The 20,443-nt window shown below is 40.0% G+C and overlaps 1 protein-coding gene across 14 annotated transcripts in view; it reads right to left on the reverse strand.

Moving 5' to 3' along the window:
- Window positions 1-878: 878 nt before the first annotated feature.
- elna (elastin a) overlaps window positions 879-20,443 on the reverse strand; it is a 59,245-nt gene continuing 39,680 nt past the window's right edge. For 3 of the 14 annotated variants that reach the window (XM_040131091.1, XM_040131083.1, XM_040131082.1), the window contains exons 10-44: window positions 20,117-20,164; window positions 19,940-20,002; window positions 19,522-19,557; window positions 19,342-19,416; window positions 18,085-18,126; window positions 17,899-17,985; window positions 17,750-17,800; window positions 17,518-17,616; window positions 17,116-17,148; window positions 16,804-16,902; window positions 16,491-16,640; window positions 15,914-16,180; window positions 15,206-15,343; window positions 15,012-15,092; window positions 14,864-14,896; window positions 14,573-14,644; window positions 14,402-14,440; window positions 13,869-13,994; window positions 12,595-12,681; window positions 12,025-12,075; window positions 10,525-10,527; window positions 10,399-10,425; window positions 10,275-10,289; window positions 10,098-10,127; window positions 9,482-9,529; window positions 8,093-8,131; window positions 7,927-8,007; window positions 7,637-7,693; window positions 7,315-7,350; window positions 6,873-6,944; window positions 5,473-5,502; window positions 4,828-4,884; window positions 3,461-3,496; window positions 1,182-1,250; window positions 879-1,016 (exon numbers count right to left, since the gene is read on the reverse strand). In XM_040131091.1, the coding sequence (XP_039987025.1) occupies window positions 970-1,016; window positions 1,182-1,250; window positions 3,461-3,496; window positions 4,828-4,884; window positions 5,473-5,502; window positions 6,873-6,944; window positions 7,315-7,350; window positions 7,637-7,693; window positions 7,927-8,007; window positions 8,093-8,131; window positions 9,482-9,529; window positions 10,098-10,127; window positions 10,275-10,289; window positions 10,399-10,425; window positions 10,525-10,527; window positions 12,025-12,075; window positions 12,595-12,681; window positions 13,869-13,994; window positions 14,402-14,440; window positions 14,573-14,644; window positions 14,864-14,896; window positions 15,012-15,092; window positions 15,206-15,343; window positions 15,914-16,180; window positions 16,491-16,640; window positions 16,804-16,902; window positions 17,116-17,148; window positions 17,518-17,616; window positions 17,750-17,800; window positions 17,899-17,985; window positions 18,085-18,126; window positions 19,342-19,416; window positions 19,522-19,557; window positions 19,940-20,002; window positions 20,117-20,164 (2,324 nt within the window). In that variant the 3' untranslated portion in view covers window positions 879-969. The remainder of the gene's footprint in view (window positions 1,017-1,181; window positions 1,251-3,460; window positions 3,497-4,827; window positions 4,885-5,472; window positions 5,503-6,872; window positions 6,945-7,314; window positions 7,351-7,636; window positions 7,694-7,926; window positions 8,008-8,092; window positions 8,132-9,481; window positions 9,530-10,097; window positions 10,128-10,274; window positions 10,290-10,398; window positions 10,426-10,524; window positions 10,528-12,024; window positions 12,076-12,594; window positions 12,682-13,868; window positions 13,995-14,401; window positions 14,441-14,572; window positions 14,645-14,863; window positions 14,897-15,011; window positions 15,093-15,205; window positions 15,344-15,913; window positions 16,181-16,490; window positions 16,641-16,803; window positions 16,903-17,115; window positions 17,149-17,517; window positions 17,617-17,749; window positions 17,801-17,898; window positions 17,986-18,084; window positions 18,127-19,341; window positions 19,417-19,521; window positions 19,558-19,939; window positions 20,003-20,116; window positions 20,165-20,443) is intronic. The other 11 variants (XM_040131086.1, XM_040131087.1, XM_040131084.1 and 8 more) reach the window with 11 other exon arrangements.

Below are 20,443 nucleotides of genomic sequence, written 5' to 3' on the forward strand. Positions count from 1 at the left end.
AAGCGGACTAAAGCGCTCTCTCCCGGCCTCTAGGACAGTGACACATAATTAAACATTCACACGTACATAATGTACATGCTAGAGTAGAATCTGAATGATATTTTATTCTACTTGGAACTAAAAGCCAACACTGCTGTCTTGTGGTTTTTAGACATCCTGTAATGAATTAAACTTGTTTTGATTGTCTTCAGCATACCCTTCCTCAGAGCACTTGCTGCTCTTCATACATCACAACTTTGGCAACATAAACAATGCTGAGAAAACTGAACTGCATAGCAACAAGAATCGGCAAAGTTACTGAGAGCAGATGGGTTGGCCAGAGCCCCGATTCCCGCTGCTTTATACCCAGCAGGCCTAAAATTAGCAGCAAAGAAGACGGGGAGCCAGAAACAATGCTGAAATTGGCCAGATTTCACAAGTTTGTGGGCGAGCCTCGAACCAACCAGGCCCTTCGGACAGGTCAGAGAGGAGATCTGCACAGCGAGGCATGACAGTGTGGGCTGTAACCCTCAAGGACAGATCACCTTAGCTTTAGGATTAACACTGAAAGGGAAATCATTCATAGGTCACAACGGCAGCCGATGGTTCAGACAGTCTTTCGCACAACAGTACAACCATACGCCAAAAACAACACACACACACGACACTCACATACGCATTGCAACAAATGCTGACACAGACACATTCTTTGTATTTTAAGTAGGCTGGTGCAGTACGGGGAGTTAAAGCTGATTAACTTGACCACATTACTGATTAAAGGAACTATCAATAACATACGTCACATCAGAACGTGTACAAAACTCTGGGTCGGTGGGTTTGTATAAAAACAGACGTTGAAGTCAAGTAACTAAAAAAAACACCTTTACACACTGTCTAATGGGTTTTTTTTTTTTGCATATAAAATGTACATTCTCCATCATGCAGTAGCACCATAGTTTCTTGAGGTCACGCTGGATCTCAAGAGATCCTCTACTTCCTCCTCCCGCAGTATTTGCCCTGGCATCTCGCAACTCCACCTGCAGCAAAGATCGACCGAATCACACTTAATACTTTGCTCAGCATTACCTAGTTCACACATGTGCCAAATACTGTTTGTTGACATTGAGACGGTGGCACCTTTATACAACAACTGCTTGATTTTTAGGACTCATCTATAAATAACCAGTGTGCAAGTGTTTTACCTCTGTAGAACCCTCCTCCTCCTGCACCGCCAAGGAATGCCTGCAGTGGACCGTACTTGGCTGCTTTGGCTGAAAAAAAAAAAGAAGGAACAAACAATATGAGCTATTTACTTTAACCAGAAATGCTCTTCTGGTGCTCAAATGTTTAATGAATCTTTGCCTTTTCCTGCATGGCTGAGTGAAGTTTATGACTGGTGCTCGTGGGGTGTTTGACCACAGCTTCTATTTGGCAGTACGACTAAAGACAGGAGACCTAATGATGTTCACTACCACTGAACCAAACGCAGGTTGGTGGATGAAGGCGGCAGGTACAGAACAACCCACACAATGTTAGTGGACATTCAATACTTTTAATAAGGTCAATGTGAATCAAGAAGAGATAGCTACTGATGCGCTGTACAGGAATTGTATCTTATCCCATCAAAAAACACCCTAACACACCAAATGATATTGTTTATCGTAACAATATGTGTGTATTGATGCATGATGACATTAAAATTACATCAAATCAAACTGAAATAAGAGAGAAGAAAAACTTGAATTGTAATGAGAATCGAATGTAAAATCAAGGGGCTGCTAGAAAATGTGAAGCGGAATTTTCCCACCATGGTTCATAACTTGCACAGCTCTGAAACGTATATTCTTTGGCATAAATAACAATTGAAAGTTGTTGCCTGAGTAATAATGTGGAGTAATTACAAATTGAAATTGTGCCAACGCGCTAAGTGAGTGAGTCCTGATGACTTTGAATCTTAACCTATGAATTCATCACAAAGAGAGAGAGTTCTGCTAACTTGTGCCTTTTAGTTTGGGAATGTAGGAAATTCAAATTTTCACTCTGTGTTTACTTTATCCTCTTCCCTGTAAAATCTCATAATAAGTTATATTAAATAAACTTTTCTTTTTATCATTAACTCAATATAACTCGATGAGTTTCTCTATTGCAAGTTTAAATGATTTAATTATCACTTTCAGAACTTAAAGTCATGAGTTCAGCTGACAAAACGTCCAGTGGATTAGTCACTTGACTCATCAAATTAAGTTGTTTAGAAACACTGTTAGATTATTTGCATATACTTCCCAACATGCAATGCTGTAAGGTTAAAATTCCAAAGAAATCCTTCTTTTTGTCTGACATGAAAAAAATGAATGATGGAGGCTGTTTGGTTTCTTTTTATACATCATTTGTCTCAGAGGAGGCAGACGACCTCCTCACTGATCAAAAGTGAAACAATGCAAACCATGATGAAGATAAGTATGTACTTCAGTCACTTCCTGCACACTTGTTGAGACAGGAACTTGTGTGATTAGATCATGTGGAGCGTCCAGGGCCATGCGACTGCTAGCAATACAGCAAAAGTTGTCACGGGGGATAAAATTTGACAAAGTAAATGATGAAAGTTCAAGCTCATGTGTAAACCAAGAATTTCAGCTGGATACAACATACAGATTTGAATGACTGGTTAAAAATTCCCAGTTGGATAAACTCAAAGCCTAAATTTAAGAGATTAAGTTAAATTGCCTGACTGAAAATTTAACTTCAGTTTGTGGCCTTGACAGTAACAAACCAGACAGCGAATATCTCTGGCTCAGTATTAAGTATTACAGGGCAATAACATTGGGGTCAGCTCACTGTGAATAGAGCAACACCTGATTTTAGATCCCTGTGACATCTAAAATTACATTGATTAGTTCCCCAGTTTGCAAAATAAAGAAAGACCGATGCAACTTCATAAACACTGACTGAACTGTCCTGAGGCACAGCTTGGACCATACTGTATGTGAATTTGCATAATGATGGCATTCGTCTCTAAACTGAGCCAGGATTTTGTAAATTTCTATCTGTGTATACAGTATTTATCTTCTTTCTTTACATTTAAAGGCATACTCAAAGGCCATCAGTGCTCTGACACTGCGAGAGTTTAAACCAGTAAAACGCAGTTATCTAAGACACCAGACGTACTTTCCTTGAAATAATCCGAGCAGCAGTAATCTCAGATGTTCAGGAAAATGCAGATTATCACGCATTCAGAATACTGGTTGTGCCGCGCCATCTGCACTGACAAGCACACAGAGTACCAACCCACACTCCACCCTTCATCCATATAATCTGTCATGTTGCCATCCTCTGCCAAAGAGCAGAATTTATGAGAGAGAGAACTTGGGAAATGAGCTGAGGTGCAGCGGTCGTTTGCATTACTGAAACGACTTATTATCCCTTCATAATCTGGTGTTTTATGGGTGCATGGGGAAAATGTGAGGAGGTGGGTGTTTGGTACCTGACTGAGGAGTCAGCTGGGCAGGAGCATATCCACCTAGACGACATTAAAGACAAAGACAAAGGAGAGATGAGTTTGTGCCAGCAGACTGATGCTAAAATTGTAACCACTCCGGATCTGTCACAGGGGTTGATGTATTTCTCCTGGCCATGAAGTCCTAATTGTAAAACTGTGAAGGTCATATTGGAGGGACTGGTGTGACAGTGGTGTTTTCCTGTCTGCATTTTTGTATTTAAAACATACAGACACATAATCACAGTTGACGCTTGGTAGAGAGAAAGATTGGTTTTGCCCAATAGATATGCACAAATTTGAATAAAGTGGGCTCTGACACAGACTGCACAGCCTAATTTTCTTTAGTTTTATTTTGCAAGTGGTAGAAATACTGCATTAAACATCAGTATCATTTTAAGTTGCTGCAATTTCTATAGTAATTCAATTAATCTCTCTGTAATTAGGTGCACAGAGATGAAAAACGCAGGTGATTGACATTCAAACACAATTTCATTCCCCTCACACAAAATTAACCTCCCATGTGTATAAACAAGTCTAGTGCTACTGAGCCATAAACAGACATTTCCATATACATTGTAGTTTCCTCATCCTTTACTGGATATGAAAGGATTTTAATAACTGAGGAAGGTTAAATGTCCTGTCAGCCTGCAGCTCTCCCCCTCTCCCTTTCTTTATGCTCTCAGATCTAAAGGGGGAAGCAATGGGTCAGTTTGCCTGTCCTTTCATCCGTCCAGCTGTGTTACCTGGCTGCTGGCAGTTGGACAATAATCCGCCCCCTGATCCAGAAACAAGGATGAGAAGTTGAAGAATCATCTGTGCTCTAAATCCTTGTCTAGGTGGAGGCATGTTTTGGGGCTAATGTTTCTAGTGGCAGAAAAAAACGATGACAAACTATGAATGTACTGTAAATCACTTAATAACCTTTTAATGAACTATACTGAAATAAATATAGTACTCTAGCGAAGCATTGTTCCCTGTTTTTGTCTATTTTTTCTGGCAAGAGGACCCCCCGACACAGACACACATTATCCTTCTACTGACCTCTTCTTTTGCCTCCACCTCCCTATGATAAACGACTCTATTCTGTCGTCTGTTGGAGCCCTTCCACTGATTTATTCCACAACCGATGCTCCTCAAAGGTCACGACAAAGAATGCCGTTTACCACCAACACAAATACACAGTATGTAACATAATGTCATCATTCGCTCATCAGCAGAGAAAAGCTGACAATGTCCTTGTTCTTCATCTATCTTTACAACCCATCTATAATTTTGTCATTGTCATCCTGATTGTCCATTGTCCAAGTTTAACATTTACTTTGTGCACACACACAGAAATACAGTTCTAGTACCTGGGAGGTATTGCTGGGGGTAACCTCCTCCATAACCAGGAGCTACACGAACAGCACCTGTAAAATAAAAATAAAAATTAAAAAACCCAAAAAAACAGTTACCATAGAGGCTCAGTAAACCCACGGACAGAAAAATGTCAAACAGTGTAAACTAAACTAGTGAGAATAATTCCCATAGTCAGGAAATCCAGCTGCAGCAAACCTCATTGGTCTAATCAAGTCCCGCATGTAAGTTATGAACAAACATCCTAGTAGTTGGAAGTGATATATACAGTGAATACAGCGAATTTGACAACTTGACCTAATTTTCATAACTCTCTCTGTTGGAAATAACTGTGCGGGTAAAGGAACGTTATTAAACCATCTGTAGTAGCATGCCACACAGACGGATATGTCTGTGGCCTTTGGGAGGAGGATTAGGGCCATGAGTTCTTATGACTAGCTGGTACAGTGTCTGTGGGGCACTGATGTGAGGCTGCTGCTGTGCGATTACACTCATCCCTCACTGATGGACACAGGAAGAGGAGGACAAGCAGGACCGAGCGCAGAAGTGATAAGTGTCCCATAGTAGCCAACTATTGTTTTTTTTTTATTTCGAACAAAAGGAATGCAGAAAATATTTAACAGTCGTGCGGCGGTGCTCACCTGGCTGATATCCACCACCATTGACGTAGCCTGTTCAAATGAAAAGCCAATAAACCACTCATGAGAATGTGTCTATTCCTATGATGTACAGTAAACACGGCTTATTGTCGGCTTTTTGTTTCTACGGCTGCCGTCACTTCTCGCCCTGAGGTGACATGTAGCCAGTGGCTCAGATGAAGTCACAGTAACAACCTCATCCAAACTTCCCCTGGCAGAGTTTTTGCTATTTCAGGGCAGGACTCTCCAGGGGTTTGTGTTATCTTCAAACAGTCACACTTTGATGTTGAACCCAGTATTACTAACAGTAATCAGTCTCCACTGGGAAATGTTGTGTTGTTGTTTGCTCCATTTACAAACTCCTGACGCTGCTGTAACACTGCAGGGATTGCTAACTGGATTTTTTAAAACTTTTGCCTATAACTAGAGTGGACGATTTTATGCTACCATTGTCGACCTAACTCCACTAATACATGCATTTTCCTCCCGACTTCTCGGTTTCCCAAGCGTGTTCATGCCGCAATCGATCCTTTAATATAATGAATTTCACCAAATTGAGTAATTTTAATTTCTTCAGCAGCAAGGAAAGGAAACTGTTTTACAAACCAGCACTTGACTAAAACTCAGTTCTAACTATACAATCAAAAAACAGTTTATAGGACACAATACTGAATATGGTTGAAGTATTAAAGAGGGAAGCATGGTGGAATATTGAGTCCTGACTATATGAGCAGAAAACTTTTCATATATGGTGTTTGCCAACAAAACAAGACTCAATCTCACAATCAGGGTTTCTGCAGGGTTCACCAAGTTGTATTGAAGACCTTTTTAAGACCACATAAAATGAAATTTGATACCTGTTTCATGGTCATACTGCGCAAAATATGAGCATATGGTGGAAAACCAGTAGGGACAAAATAGCCTAGAATGATTTATTTTAATATCTATTTTTTTCAGTGCTTCTCAGCAATATATAACAATAACTCCCAATGATATATTTAATTAAATGAAGACGAACTGGACTGGGATAAGTGGCAGAAGATTAATGGATGGATTAACCAATGAAAAATTATGAATGAGGTTCATTGAGGTTATTGCTACTGTAGCTAGCAGCAGTAACAGTGCTGATTGAAACATCAGTCAACACTGTTGAAAAAACAGCCTCCTGCACCCAAAATCCACCGTCAAACCAAGCCTACCTTTGGTTGATATGTATAACGTCTCATATATAAAAACCTTTTACAATTAACATTATATTGAAGACCTTTAAAGCCTTCTAAGGCCTTTTAGTTAGGAAACTAAAGTCAGTTCTTTTTAAGACTTTTCAAGACCTGCAGATACCCTGACAACACATATGCACTGTGCCTCCATGTGCTGTAACAGTAACAGGCCTGTTGCTTTACCTTGTCTGGGTGCTTTAACTCCACCACCAGCACCTCCCAGTCCAACTGCGGAGGGATGCGTCAACCCACCTGCTGCAAGAGACACAAGACTGACTTGAGCGAGGTGATAAAGACCCTCAAACAGTATACGTACAGTATAGCTGTGCTGCACAGGGCTGTGAGCCAGGCAAAGGCAGTCTAGAAAGACTGTAAAAACTGCCTCCACTAAAAGACCAGTTGATTTCCTTCATCAAAGTATCCAGCTGGCTTCTCATTCCTGATACTACGCCCCACACAGTAACTTATCAGCATGTCGGCCAATTTCCTGCACAGGAAGTGCAGTGCGATGGCATCTCCTGACCAACTGTCACTTTGAGCACTGGGCAGAACGTTTTTGCCGTTGTTTAAAGTTGGGGGAACACTGTGTACATGTGCTGTTAGCCTCCTCTCCTTTCATACATACCCTGTCCATAACCATGATGATATGGACTGTATCCCCCTGAATCATGATGACAGAGAAAAGTAGCATCATTGTCTGGTAGGTTATCTCCTCCTCTACAGTTTGTGTTGGAGACTGGCTCATGGAAGAAATGGTAATAATTCTTATCATGACAAAAGAGTATGATTTAAAAGTTATGTTTTTTATTTGAAAAGGGGAAAAAAAAGCAGTATGTATGCTTTTGGTGCCTCATGTTTCCCTATTAACTGATGCAGTATGACTAGTGTGCTTAGGGTTCACAAAAATGTATTTTAGCATGTTAAATGAAATGTAGGTGCTCTCTAACCTTGATAACCGCCTACTTCCAGTGGGAGTCCTACTCCGCCTGCTGCTCCACCCACAGCTACAAAAAGTACAGCACAACCTTGTATGAGCCTGCTCATGCAAAAATCGAAAACCCTCCCAAAAAACCCCCCACAAAAATATGCAATTTGAAATCACCCTCTGGATAAACTTTTTGAATGGTTTGTGTCAAAGAAGAAATGCGCACACACACACACACACACACACACACACACACACACACACACACACACACACACACACACACACACACACACACACACACACACACACCTGAAGTTTTGAAAGGGTCCGCACCAGGCTGAGTTGCGACTCCAGTTCCAGGTCCAGTGCGGATACCTGCACCATAAGGAACTGAACCACAGAAAGGATAGAAGTAATACTCACTGAAATTTAAATCAAGTCTATAAATGTTAAATAGAAAATATAGGGAGCTTGCCTCCATAACTTCCACCATAGGGATATCCAACTCCAGCACCTGTGGAGTAAAAGTGTAAGAAGACTGAAGGTGTGAATTCAGAAGATTATGCAGAAGATTCCCCGTTACAATGATATAAAAACATGCTTCTGTTTATGTTTTATCCTCTCCAGCTACATGTTATTGTTATATTAGCTTTAATGACTTCTTAAAAACCCTGCACAAGTTACTAACAACTAGTCATATGAATTGTTTCAGAAATTATTAAACTTATTACTTGGGAAACTGAGATAAATCAAAAAAAAGTTCTGTTTTCAGTAAAAACTGGAGACACAAAATCAATGGATCTATCAACTGAATCTGCTTATTAATGGAATGTAATATAGATTTGACTTCTTATCATCATAATTATAGTTTTTCTAGTTTGTTGTTTTCATTCAAAGCCGTCAGACAGTACGGTAAATCTTTCGCCCTCAGATACACTCTGCCTTTATTTTGGTTTTATCAAATTCATGCATAAAATATTTGTGGTTATTTTATCTTGATAATGTTTAATCTTTAAATATTTATTTTACCCCAGAGTGTATGTTTTTAACATTAGTATTGAATGTGTGTTAGTTTGTGTTATTGATCTTGAATGGGTGTTACCATGGATGCTCCTATGGCCATCAAAATTTACAATAGGATTTATCTTTTTACGTTTCGACTGATTGAGTTGGACTGAAACAAAATGCGAGAAAAGAACCCTGGACTTGGTCTCATGTTCACCACAGGTAAAATAGTGCAGAATAGCAAAAATGCCTTAAATTGCTAACCCACAGATGCACAACAGTGATTACTGTTCAGTGATAGTTGGGTAAAGAAAGGCCTGATGGAGCCTTTCCTTATATATCAACTGCTTGTTTTATTGATCCAAATTGAGTCGTTAAGTGTCTAAACAGAATGTGCATGGTAAATTAAATAAAGCCAGAGACTGATCTATAACATTGAATAGGATCATTAAAATTGTATTGATAAACGATGACATCATTTGAATACTTTTATTCTGAAATGAATTTTTAGGGAGGAGGCTGAGTGTGTGTGCGTTTATGTACTGTGATGTTTCAGAAAAAGGCACTAACTCTACAGAGTCAGTGAGATAATAGAAGTTTATTTTTAAAACAATACTGAATATTCAGTACCTATATGTGAAATTGATTTAATATTGATTTTGTGGCAATAAAATGTGCAAGATCAACTTAATGAATAGTTAATGCATTGTGGACCACGGGCGAGGGAAATGGAGATAAGGTTATGATACAAAATGTAACACATTATTGTACAAATAAATCACACGATTTGCAGAAACAAAATTTAACAGAATGGGCAACATTGTGTTGTCTTTAAAAGGTAGACATTAACCATAGTTACCTGGTACAAATGGTTTAGGTGCTTTGACACCTGTCCCCAAACCGACACCTGAAAACAGCAGTGTTTAGAGTTATCATAGTCACAAACTCTACTAATGACAAACAATTATAGCTGTTGTATTTGTCTTTGTCTCCACCATGTGGCCAGAAGGATGTATCTACCCCCATTAAGTTTCATTAAGAGAACACAGTTTTAGGGCTAAAACAAAACAAAACAAAACAAACAACAACAACATCAAAAACATTAAGTTCCTAAGTCAATGAAAGGAAATTGGCCCACCCCCAGGTTGCTGGACCCCAGTTAGAACTAAATGAGAGAAGAGAGTGAAAGTTCATCCAGTATCTAACACTCTCTATCGCAAAACGGGCTAAAAAAATTCATGCAAATGAGCCAGAAGACAGAAAACATACAACACAGAGAGCGGACCTGTTTATACTGTAATCTGTACCCTGTTTATACCTGTAAATCCTATGGTGTAAGAAGCAAGAAGGTCAGAAGAAATAAACAACGACAACACAATACACCCAAAAAACAAAATCAAATACTGTACATACAGTAAATTGGTCAATGGCACATAATTAGTACACGTACAAAAGAAAAAGAAAACTGCTCTTACCACCAGGAGGTGCTCCAACACCTGTTCCACCTGTAACATATAAATGCACAAGGCTCAAGTGCAATGCACAAGTTTTTGTCACATATTGAATGTCTGAATACAACCTCTGCAAAATAATAGATTGTGGAGTATTCTTTGTAATATTTCAACATGAGAGATTTTTTTTTACATACTTACCAACACTTGTGCCAGCTGTGAAATTTAAAAAAAGTATCATCAAGTCACCATCTACAGTAAGTAGATCTATGCCGTTTATTACAGTTGTTATAGTATAGTATTAATTAAAAATTGTACTACTCACTACTAGGCTGAATAATACCACCAGCAACTGTATAAAAACAGGCAGAAATAAAAGTACATGAGTACAGGTTGAGACATGCTACAGAATTAAACGAACTGCAAATATATGCACTTAATGTGAACCCACCGCCTGTTTTCACGGATCCACCACAAGAGCACGAAGTGCAAAAAAAGAATTTAAAAAAGCAGCATTAGTACAACTGTCTTTTAAAAGGTTGAATTTAAACAATTTTGTCTTTTTGGTTTGGCTACATTAATAATGATGAAATATACAATGTTGGAAAAGTGAGGTACGGGAATAACAAACAGGGACCGGAGGCAAGACATACTCCTTTGAAAATAATATAAAACAGACATTTAAAATGACGAGAAAATTGTGTCATGACGGCAGACATACAGAACAACAATCTACTGAAAGGTAATATTCTATAGCAGGGGCTTCGTATACTACATATAATTATATAAAAGTGTAGATGAAATGTCACATTACTATCATGTGACTTTCATGTCAATGGTTTTATGACATTTACATATCAAAAAATCCCCCACTGTAGAACTTAAATTAATGCATCACTATAAACGCAAGCATTCAGGTGGTCAAAGCAAACCTCTGTAAACAACAACAAGAGCAATCATATGTGGGAAGATGAAATTCCAGCACTGATCTATCACTACCTTCTGAATGTCTTCTCAGTGAGTAGATTAGATTTGCCCTTATCCAAAAAATACAGCTATGATATGATGAAAAGTAATCGAGCCCAGTGAGCTGTTAGTAAAAGGGAAAGGAGTGCACAAGACAAGTACTGTTGAGAAAAAGAGACAACCTGTGGCCACAACTGACATACTGTAGTAATGGAGGAGTTGCAGGGGCCAGACAGGCTAAATCAACCCTTCTTTCAGCACTACATGAAACCGATCATTTAAGGATTGTATCTAAAGCACAGTTAAGATGTGTAAATGTTCTTGTATCTGGCAGGAAACACAATGCTGGTGGCAAAAAACGCCAACTATACTTTAAGATCACGCGTAAGGCTGAAAGAAGTAATTGAATAGTGCCAGTCTTTACAGTCCCAAAACGAAACAGGAGAATAGAGGCAAAATAATTAATGTATGCTGAACACAGTTTTCTGTGGTCTTTCCAAACAGCATTTGAGAAGATGAATAATTCTCATTAAATCAGAAAATATAAGTCCCAGGCTGTAATTTCTGGCCATATAAATTATGAGTAGATTCCCATGTTGTATTTGATTTAAACAAACAGATGAAAATATAGCAGTGGAGGCTGCTGGGAATCTAAAAACGAATTAACACGGCCGGTTTCAGAGGTGGTGGGGCTACCCTTTTCTTTTGTTACATTTAGATAACAGATTGTGTTTTAAGATTTAAATCTGTAACCATTAATCTGGATTTTGTTTAAAACTCTGATGTAGAAATGCAAAACACTTGTTCGAATAAACAAATGATTCTTAAGTGTCTCCTTTTGGACAGGAAATAATCACATTCACAAATACTGGGTGGAATGTCCCATACTACATCAAGAGTAGCAAATGCATTACAACTCAACTACACTCAACTACCACAGATTTCACTTCATGGTCAAAGGTTTCATGCAAACAGCAAGTCTTACTGGGCTGCGGGACCTCTGGGGCCTTGCCAGTTGCGGCAATAGCCGTGGGCCCTGCCAAAAGACAACAGGTTCCAGTTTCATCGGCTGTGCTTTAAACAGCCGCAGAGTGAGAGAGGCAGAAGCTGTAAGGTGGACCTCAATACTGCCACTGCTGGGAGGCTGTAAGCTAGAGGTGGTCAATAGCTGGTAGCACTTGCAATACAAACCACATGTGAGTTTTTTGGGCAGGAAATGGGTGAAGAAAATGAGGGGGGGATAAATGATGGCACTGTAGTGGTGCAGTAACTGCAAGGTAGAGTGCAAATGCTGCGGCAGGTTAGCTGTCTGTCTGTTGCTGACGAAGTCCTGCAAGGGGTGTGCTGAAGGAGTCTGAATAAGACTCTCAGGCTCAAAAATAAATAATTAAATACTGTATATATATCCCTTTAAAGTTTACTCTCAGTGTAAGCTGATCCAGGTCTGCTTTTTGAATGTGCGATTAAGTACTGTACTGTATGTTTTGGCAGTAAAATCTTACTTCCATATGCTGTGTGTTGCTACTGCAAAAATTTTAGTGTACATAAACTGTACCTGGTTGAGCAGTTCCATCTGGGACACCACTGACAGATGTATGTGGCGTAGCTCCTGGCACGGCAAGTCCTATTCCAGTGATGCCTCCTGCAAGAGGCAACCACGACGTCAGCAAACTCGTGCCACTCTTATCTGCTACATTGCAGTACAAACATTTTTTTGTAAAAGTTTTTGTCCCACTAAAATGCGATGAATAGTGGCTCAAATGTATCTGACCCCCCCGTGACACCAAGCAGTTAAATAAAACCATCATAAATTACCATCAGCTGAGAATCACTACCTCATTTTAGTGGAGGGGTTTGCATCAGCAATAACTCCTGATAGGGTCACTCAAGGCAAAATAGTCTGACGAGGCTTGACGGAGCTAAGTCAGGTTAGGGTCTGACTAAGAGTGATTCCAAAACCCTTTGCAACAGAGTAACCTCTACCTGGAACAAACGACACACATAGGGCCCAGTCAGGCTAAGCCCAACGGGATGACTCTCAGGCCTACACCGGGTATGCCGGATGTAAGGGCCAGTTGGGCGGTCGGTGAAGGCAGAGGCCTTGGCATGCTCGCCCTAGAATACTGGAGAAGAACTGGCACTAGAAAATATGGTAGGCCACCTCTGTAGTGGGGAAAGACCCAGAGTTGGTGCCAGAGTTGCAGAGGTACAAACTAGATATAGTTGGGTTTACCTCTACGCATAGCACCAGCTCTGGAACCAAACTCCCGCTAGGGCATGGACAGTTAGTGATTTTCACGATAGAATCTTGAGGTGTAGCCGAGGTCTGGAGAGTGTCAGGACTGCATCTCTGCTTTTTGCAAATGAGGTGGTTCTGGCTTTTTCAGATCGTGTCGTCCAGCCCGAACTGGGATGGTTTCAAGTATGAAGCGGCGAGGATGAGGGTCAACGCCTGCAAGTCTGAGGCCATGATAGGACGGAAATGGCGGATTGCTCTCTTAAAGTTGATGCACTGCCTCTTGCACTTTCAAGTATCTTGTGGTCCTGTTCACGAATGAGGATAAGATGGAGCATGAGATCGACAGGCAGCTGGTGCTGCGTCAGCAGGAATTTGGACACTGTACCAGACTGTCATAGTGAAAACTGAGCCTAGCATTAAGGTTAAGTTTCCGATTTTTCCAGTCGATCTGCATTCACTCAGCTATGGTCAGGAATTCTGGGTAACTACCAAAAAGAAAGAAATCACAGATCCAGGCTATCGAGGAATCAGTTTATTCACAAGGAAATGTACCTGAATGTGTAGTACTGGTGTGTGTTCATTTCACTTACCATATTTATCAGCTTTTGCAGCAGCAGAGTATTGCCCACCTCCTACTCCTGGTATTATTGCTTCTGTTCCTCCTGTCCCTACAAGACCTCCAGCTCCGAGCCCTGCTCCAGCTCCTCCTGAAACTCCTATTTAAGGCAAATGGATAATAAGAATAAGTAGGATAGGTGACATTCTTTATTGAAAAACTGTATTTTTCCTATCAGAATACATTTATACATGAATAAATGTCTCTGAATGTGTAGTATTTTTCTAAATGTATGCTTATTCCTGCTGCCGTATTTTGCAGTTTTTGCAGCAGCAAAGTATTATCCCCCTGCTCCTCCTGGTACTACACCAGGTACTCCTCCTGTTCCTCCTGTCCCCCCATTCCTAATCCTGCACTCGCCCGTAGTCCTACTGAAGCTACCTAAGCAAAATACTACATTTACATATGCACTCTAACCAGTGCCGCTAAACATTTTTAATTTTAGTCTCTACGACATTGTTTTCTTCATCTCGTTAACATTGGGTCTACTTGAAGAAAGACTCTTACCATACTTTGGGGGTTTGACTCCAGCACCAGGTCCATAACCTGTCAGGAAGCAACATTTTTGTGACTGAAAATTCATCAAATCATAGTTATTCATCACAAAGGAAACAGCAGAAACACTTTTGTTGAACAAAAACTTTATGTCTGCACTGATATATAAATTTAATAACTCACCCCCATAGCCGCCAGCACCGGGTAGTATCTGTCCCGCTCCCCCTGGAACTCCTTGTCCTGCTCCTGGGACTCCTGTTGGGGAGTGAATAGAGATTGAACCTTACACCATTATGGATGAAAGATTATAAATGACATAACTTGACTGATTTTAACATTTTTTTTTTTTTTGTAAAAGTATGTTATACATAAAAATCAGCGAATAGATCAGCACTGCATAAGAGAGATATGTCTGGCTACATCTTATGGCGCGTCAATGATTACACTGTGTGGAATAGTAAATCACAGTCTCACCATATTTAGGAGGTTTGGCACCAGCACCCAAAGCTGCGACACAACATGCCCAGAAAAGGTTAGATTAAAATTTTTTTTTTTTTTTTTCCAAACTAATAAATTCATTCTTTCATTACTCATGTAGATGAAAAATCTGGAAAATACTTACATCCATATCCTGGTAAAAATGGGACTCTTCCAGGAATTCCTCCCCCACCTCCACTTGGAACTACTCCTGCAGCACCTGGACCTTTCAATGTAAAAATGTATCATGTAATCATACACATTCACTTAAAACACTATTTGCAATTGTTTTTGTAATTTAATATTTTATATCTTTTCCAGAGTTTGAATTTTAGTTACCATATTTGGCAGCTTTAGCAGCAGCAGAGTATCCTCCACCTCCAAGTCCTCCTGGTCCTCCTGGTCCTCCTAGTGGTCCCGTGCCTCCCAGTCCTGCTGTTCCTCCATGTCCTCTTGTGTCTCCTAGTGTCCCTACTCCTGCGGATAAAAAAATGTATTCCCATGTAAAGTTGGTGATATGGTTTAATATAGTAGATTTATTGCTGGTAATTAAATTAAAACTATTGAGAGCAATTCAGAAAAAGTAACATGTTCCTTTTCCCCCTGAGGAGACCCTAAAAATTGCCACAGTTTGTAATATAAACAGCCCCTGCAGCCAAAGAGAGCCTCCCCCCTTTTCCATACCACATAAACAGATGTGTGTAGAATTACTTCCATTTCACTGGTTTTAAATCTGAAAGTGTTATCAAGTAGGCTGTATTTAGGTTGTAGTGGTGAGTACTGGAAGGCATGGTTGGAGAATTGTCGAGACTGTAGAGTTGATGGTAGCAATGTCAAAACTGTACAATAAACCATACAATGGCAAGACTATTGCACGTGATCTTAACCCCTCTGTATTCAATCTCAGCCCCTTTGTTAATGGCATACTGCCTGGCCTTTGGTATTCTCTGCCTCACATATCACTGGGTTCTGCTGCTAAGAATCCAGATCCACTCACAGGAACCACATGACAAGTTCTGAGATTTGATAATAGCAATCTATTATTACCATATTTAGCAGCTTTGGCAGCAGCAGGGTATCCTCCTGCTCCTACTCCTGCTCCAGCAGCAGGGTATCCTCCTGCTCCCACTCCTGCTCCAGCAGCAGGGTATCCTCCTGCTCCCAATCCTGCTCCAGCAGCAGGGTATCCTCCTGCTCCCAATCCTGCTCCAGCAGCAGGGTATCCTCCTGCTCCCACTCCTGCTCCAGCAGCAGGGTATCCTCCTGCTCCTGCTGTTCCCCCGAGCCCTCCTGTTCCTATCTGTCCCCCTAGTCCTGTGGAAAACAAGTTTATCTAATATGGTTTAAAGTAAAGTGATGTGATTTGACAATTTCTCCATCAACGTAGACTGAGAACTAATGGTCCAACAGAGTAGGTAGGGCAGGTATGTATGTTGTAGCAGAAACAAAACATGCAGTTTAATTTCAGTTGGACTTTTTTTATTGTCCAAAACAAACATGTACCTTTAAACAGGTAATGTCAGTGAGATCAGGAACTCTTTCATAAGACACATCTGGGCAAAGCAGAAAAAATAATGATGTTTCAGATTTTAATTGGACTTCCACTTAAAAAAAATTTGCATACCATATTTAGCAGCTTTGGCAGCAGGAGAGTATCCTCCTGTTCCTAGTTGTCCTCCCGTCCCTAGTTGTCCTCCTGTCCCTAGTTGTCCTCCGGTCCCCAGTTGTCCTCCGGTCCCCAGTTGTCCTCCTGTCCCCAGTTGTCCTCCTATCCCTGGGAGGAAGAGAGAAAACATAATTATAGCTAATACTTACTCCACATTGAGTACGTATATTGTACTTTCCAAGACATGTGTACAAATTTTAGTAATAGTAATTTAGTAATATAATGTTTGTTTGAAAAAGGTGCACATGATAATTCCATTTTTACACCATACCATATTTAGCAGCTTTGGCTGCTGGTGAAAATCCACCAGCCACCGGTAATCTTGGAACTCCTCCTGATACTCCAATGGGTGTACCTCCCGGTCCTCCTCCTGTCCAGGGAACACCAGTAGAAGAAACAGGTCAAGTGTTTCAGTATGAATAGAAAGGTTCTACACAACATATGATGATAATAAGCACTTTAGATATGATTTTCAAACTTGTTACTTACATATTGAGTGAAAATATTAATGTTAAAAAAAGATATATGTGCACATGATTATAATTATTCTTTGATTATATGCACAAAATATGAAAGTTCTCACCATATTTAGCAGCCTTGGAACCAGCTCCATATCCTGTGGTAAAAATTTTTTAAAGATAGGAAATCATGATAAAGTACATAGTAAAACCAGACAGAATGGCAATGAAAAGTTTTTTTGTTTTTTTTTTAAAACTATTTAAGTGTGGCTTTATGAATAACAATGTCTTTGATTCAGAATGACATATTTGGACGACAGTATATATTTACTGACAGATGAGAGCTCACAATGTGTAGCTAGGCCTAACATGTCATTTGAACCAAATTTAGGAAATTTGCTTCTTTATTTCCCACCATACAACAATTTCTATTTTTATAAAGAGATTTTCAGTCATGAGTCATCAAGCATCACTTGTTATCATTATCACTTTGTTTTTTTTTTTATGCCTTTTGCTAGATATTATACCTCCTGGCACCTGCCCTTGATATGGTCCACCAACACCTCCAACACCTCCAACACCACCAACACCACCAACACCACCACCACCTCCAATGCCAGCCAAACCTGGGGCAGAGAACACAGACGTTAGATACAAATACGTTCAGCACTGGTGTTACACAATATTTATCATGTTTTTTATAGGAAAACAAAGACACAATAGAAAAGCAGTGTCTTGGTAATTAATTTGGTAGACTACCATATTTTGCAGCTTTAGCCTGAGCAGGTGAGATGCCTCCAGGCCCGACTCCTGCAAAAAGGAAAAAATACATCAGGCATTTGTCTAATGTTTAGTCTTTTCTGTTTCCCTACTTCATATCAGTAAACAGTAGATTCATACAAACTCACCAGTTCCAACAGGATATCCAGGTCTTGAACCAGGGCCACCTTTTCCTCCTGGCAGGCCAGCTCCAACGTTACCAAAGCCCCCATAACCTGGAACATAATGTAATGTGACACATCAGCAACCTCTGGATTTCCACTGACGCCACAGTTATACCAAATCTTTGCAAAAAAGCACAAAAGTATTTGTACCAAAGGGAATTTTGCCACCTCCAGGTTTTGCTGCGTAGCCACCTGAGGAGAAAAAAGCAACCTCTTGAGAAGATGACAAGGAAGATTGCAACAAAGTACTTAAATGATAAGTCTAACATTAGTTATCTGGGACATTGTCAATATTTTAATTGACAGTGTAATTGTTTTGAATGAGATTATTGACTTGACTGCATTTTTTTGTATGAACTACTGTATGTTTTTCGATCTGTAGCACCTGGAAGATCCATAAAATCTCAGGTATTCATTGTGTTACTGATTAAGTCATTCACCCAATCAGGGTTGTCCTACACAGTAGCAAAGTCTACTAAATTGCCTCCTGTCTGCAGACGTGCTGAACCTTTGCAGTCTGTTTTGCCTCTATCACATAATCCTTATTCAAAAATAACTGATCACTAGGTTTACATGGTAATTCTCATATACATATATACAGTATACCAGATACCATTGCGAACATATTCCATGTACCCTGAAAGCCCCCAGTTTGAGTATAGCCGGAGACTGTGGTCAGATGTCTGGCCCGATCTCTCTTTCCATTTTTATATAGTCTCTCCACTGTCAAATCTGGGCAAAAATGCCAGAAAATAACTTATTACAGTATCTGTAAGGTCGCATTTTCAGTGATCATACAGTTGTGATTATATTAGGCAAACGATGAAAAATGATGAAATGTAAATATAATTCAGTCTTCACTCTGCGGGGTAATACAAGGCCCCCCTCTCTCCAGAGAGCCCTTAAATAGATCTTTTTAAATGAATTAAATTTTGTAAAACTGTAATCCTTTGTTTAATGGCATTTTTCAGCACCCCGATGGACATGGGTGAGTTGGCATGCTTACACTATTGCAGCAAAGTTTAGTAGTGGCGTGGTCTCATCCACTGTGGGACCATGAGCACAGTGGCATTGCGGTGAGAATTTCTACAAAGCAGGCAATTATCTGCTTTTGGGGACAGTTGACAAGTGGAACAAAATGAATAAAACCTTTCTGGGACCCCAGAGACAGACTTCTCTCTTTAGAATCAACCAGGGATAAACCCAGCATACAAAACCAAAGGGCGGTAACCATAGAAGTGCCCACTGGTTATCAGGCCATAAGGCAAATAAGACTGTCTGTGTGCTGGAGGAAAAAACACTGCAACATTGAAAAAGTTCAAATAGTCACTTTGAAGTTATCATCACATATGAACTCAAGAATGTAACTTCTGAATAACACAGTTACTTTCTCGATTCAGGTCTCACCTTGAACTTTGGGTGATTTGAGGGGGTATCCGTGGAACACTCCTGGCTGCATTGGTCCGACAAACCCACGGCCATCTGTGTCGGATGAAATAAATTTAAATATTGATAGGACAATACCAGTAATACTGAAAATACAAATACATTTGTTTTTAAGAAAGATACAATCATAAACAAAGTTACTTGGTCCTTGACCTCCTCCTTGTACTCCACCTCCGACTGCATAAGAAATATCAGGACATCCAATAAGACACACGGGTGAAAGAAGATCATTGTTTGAATGTAAATACTAGACAGAGTTACTGCAACGAAACAAACACAGCAAACTGAACTCTGGCCTTGAAACTAAAAAGCTCCTGTTCCATCATGGTCCTGAACACACGATGTGTTCCACTGAAGATATCTTTGCAATATTGTCTAGTCAGGTATTGTGTAGATTGTGTATTATATTGTTTCCCCATTGTTAGAAGTGCAGTGTTCCCCATGTTTTTATTTTTAAAAAGGCAATGAAAATAGTTGTCAAAAATAAAAATACAGGTTTCATGCAACGACGATAAAAAGAATTCAACACTGATGACCTTACTTAACCTATAAACCTTACTTGATTTTTGACTCAGGTCGGTGCCGGTGGCAACTCCAGGCAGAACTCCACGTCCACCAAACCCTGAAGGTGCCATAAGAAACAACTACATTAAATCCCTGTACAATCCCCGTAGCACTTTCTTTTGCAAAAGCACTGACCATTCCCGCGATGTAACACTTGACAAATACTGCTTACCTTTTCCTGGCACCATTCCACCTTGGTAAAGTCCAGGCACACCCACACCTGCCACAGCCAATGAGAGAGGACAGCACTGCACTTCTGCATCCACATTCCAATATATGAGAAGGGTCTGGCATGCATGAGCCGCAGTAATCTTTTTGTTTGAGGCATTTATGACAACGATGACCAGGAAAATTATATGCCTGTCAATCATAATAACAAGACACTACCACCAATCCGTTATAGTGAAGCCAGACAGGATGCAGCAAAGCCAGGCAGGTGCTGCTGGCACCTTACAAAACTGGCAGCTTATTGACTTTTTCATTGTCTGTCGATTTGTTG

This window comes from Xiphias gladius, chromosome 7 (genome assembly GCF_016859285.1).
Source record: "Xiphias gladius isolate SHS-SW01 ecotype Sanya breed wild chromosome 7, ASM1685928v1, whole genome shotgun sequence".
Classification (NCBI taxonomy): Eukaryota; Metazoa; Chordata; class Actinopteri; order Istiophoriformes; family Xiphiidae; genus Xiphias; species Xiphias gladius.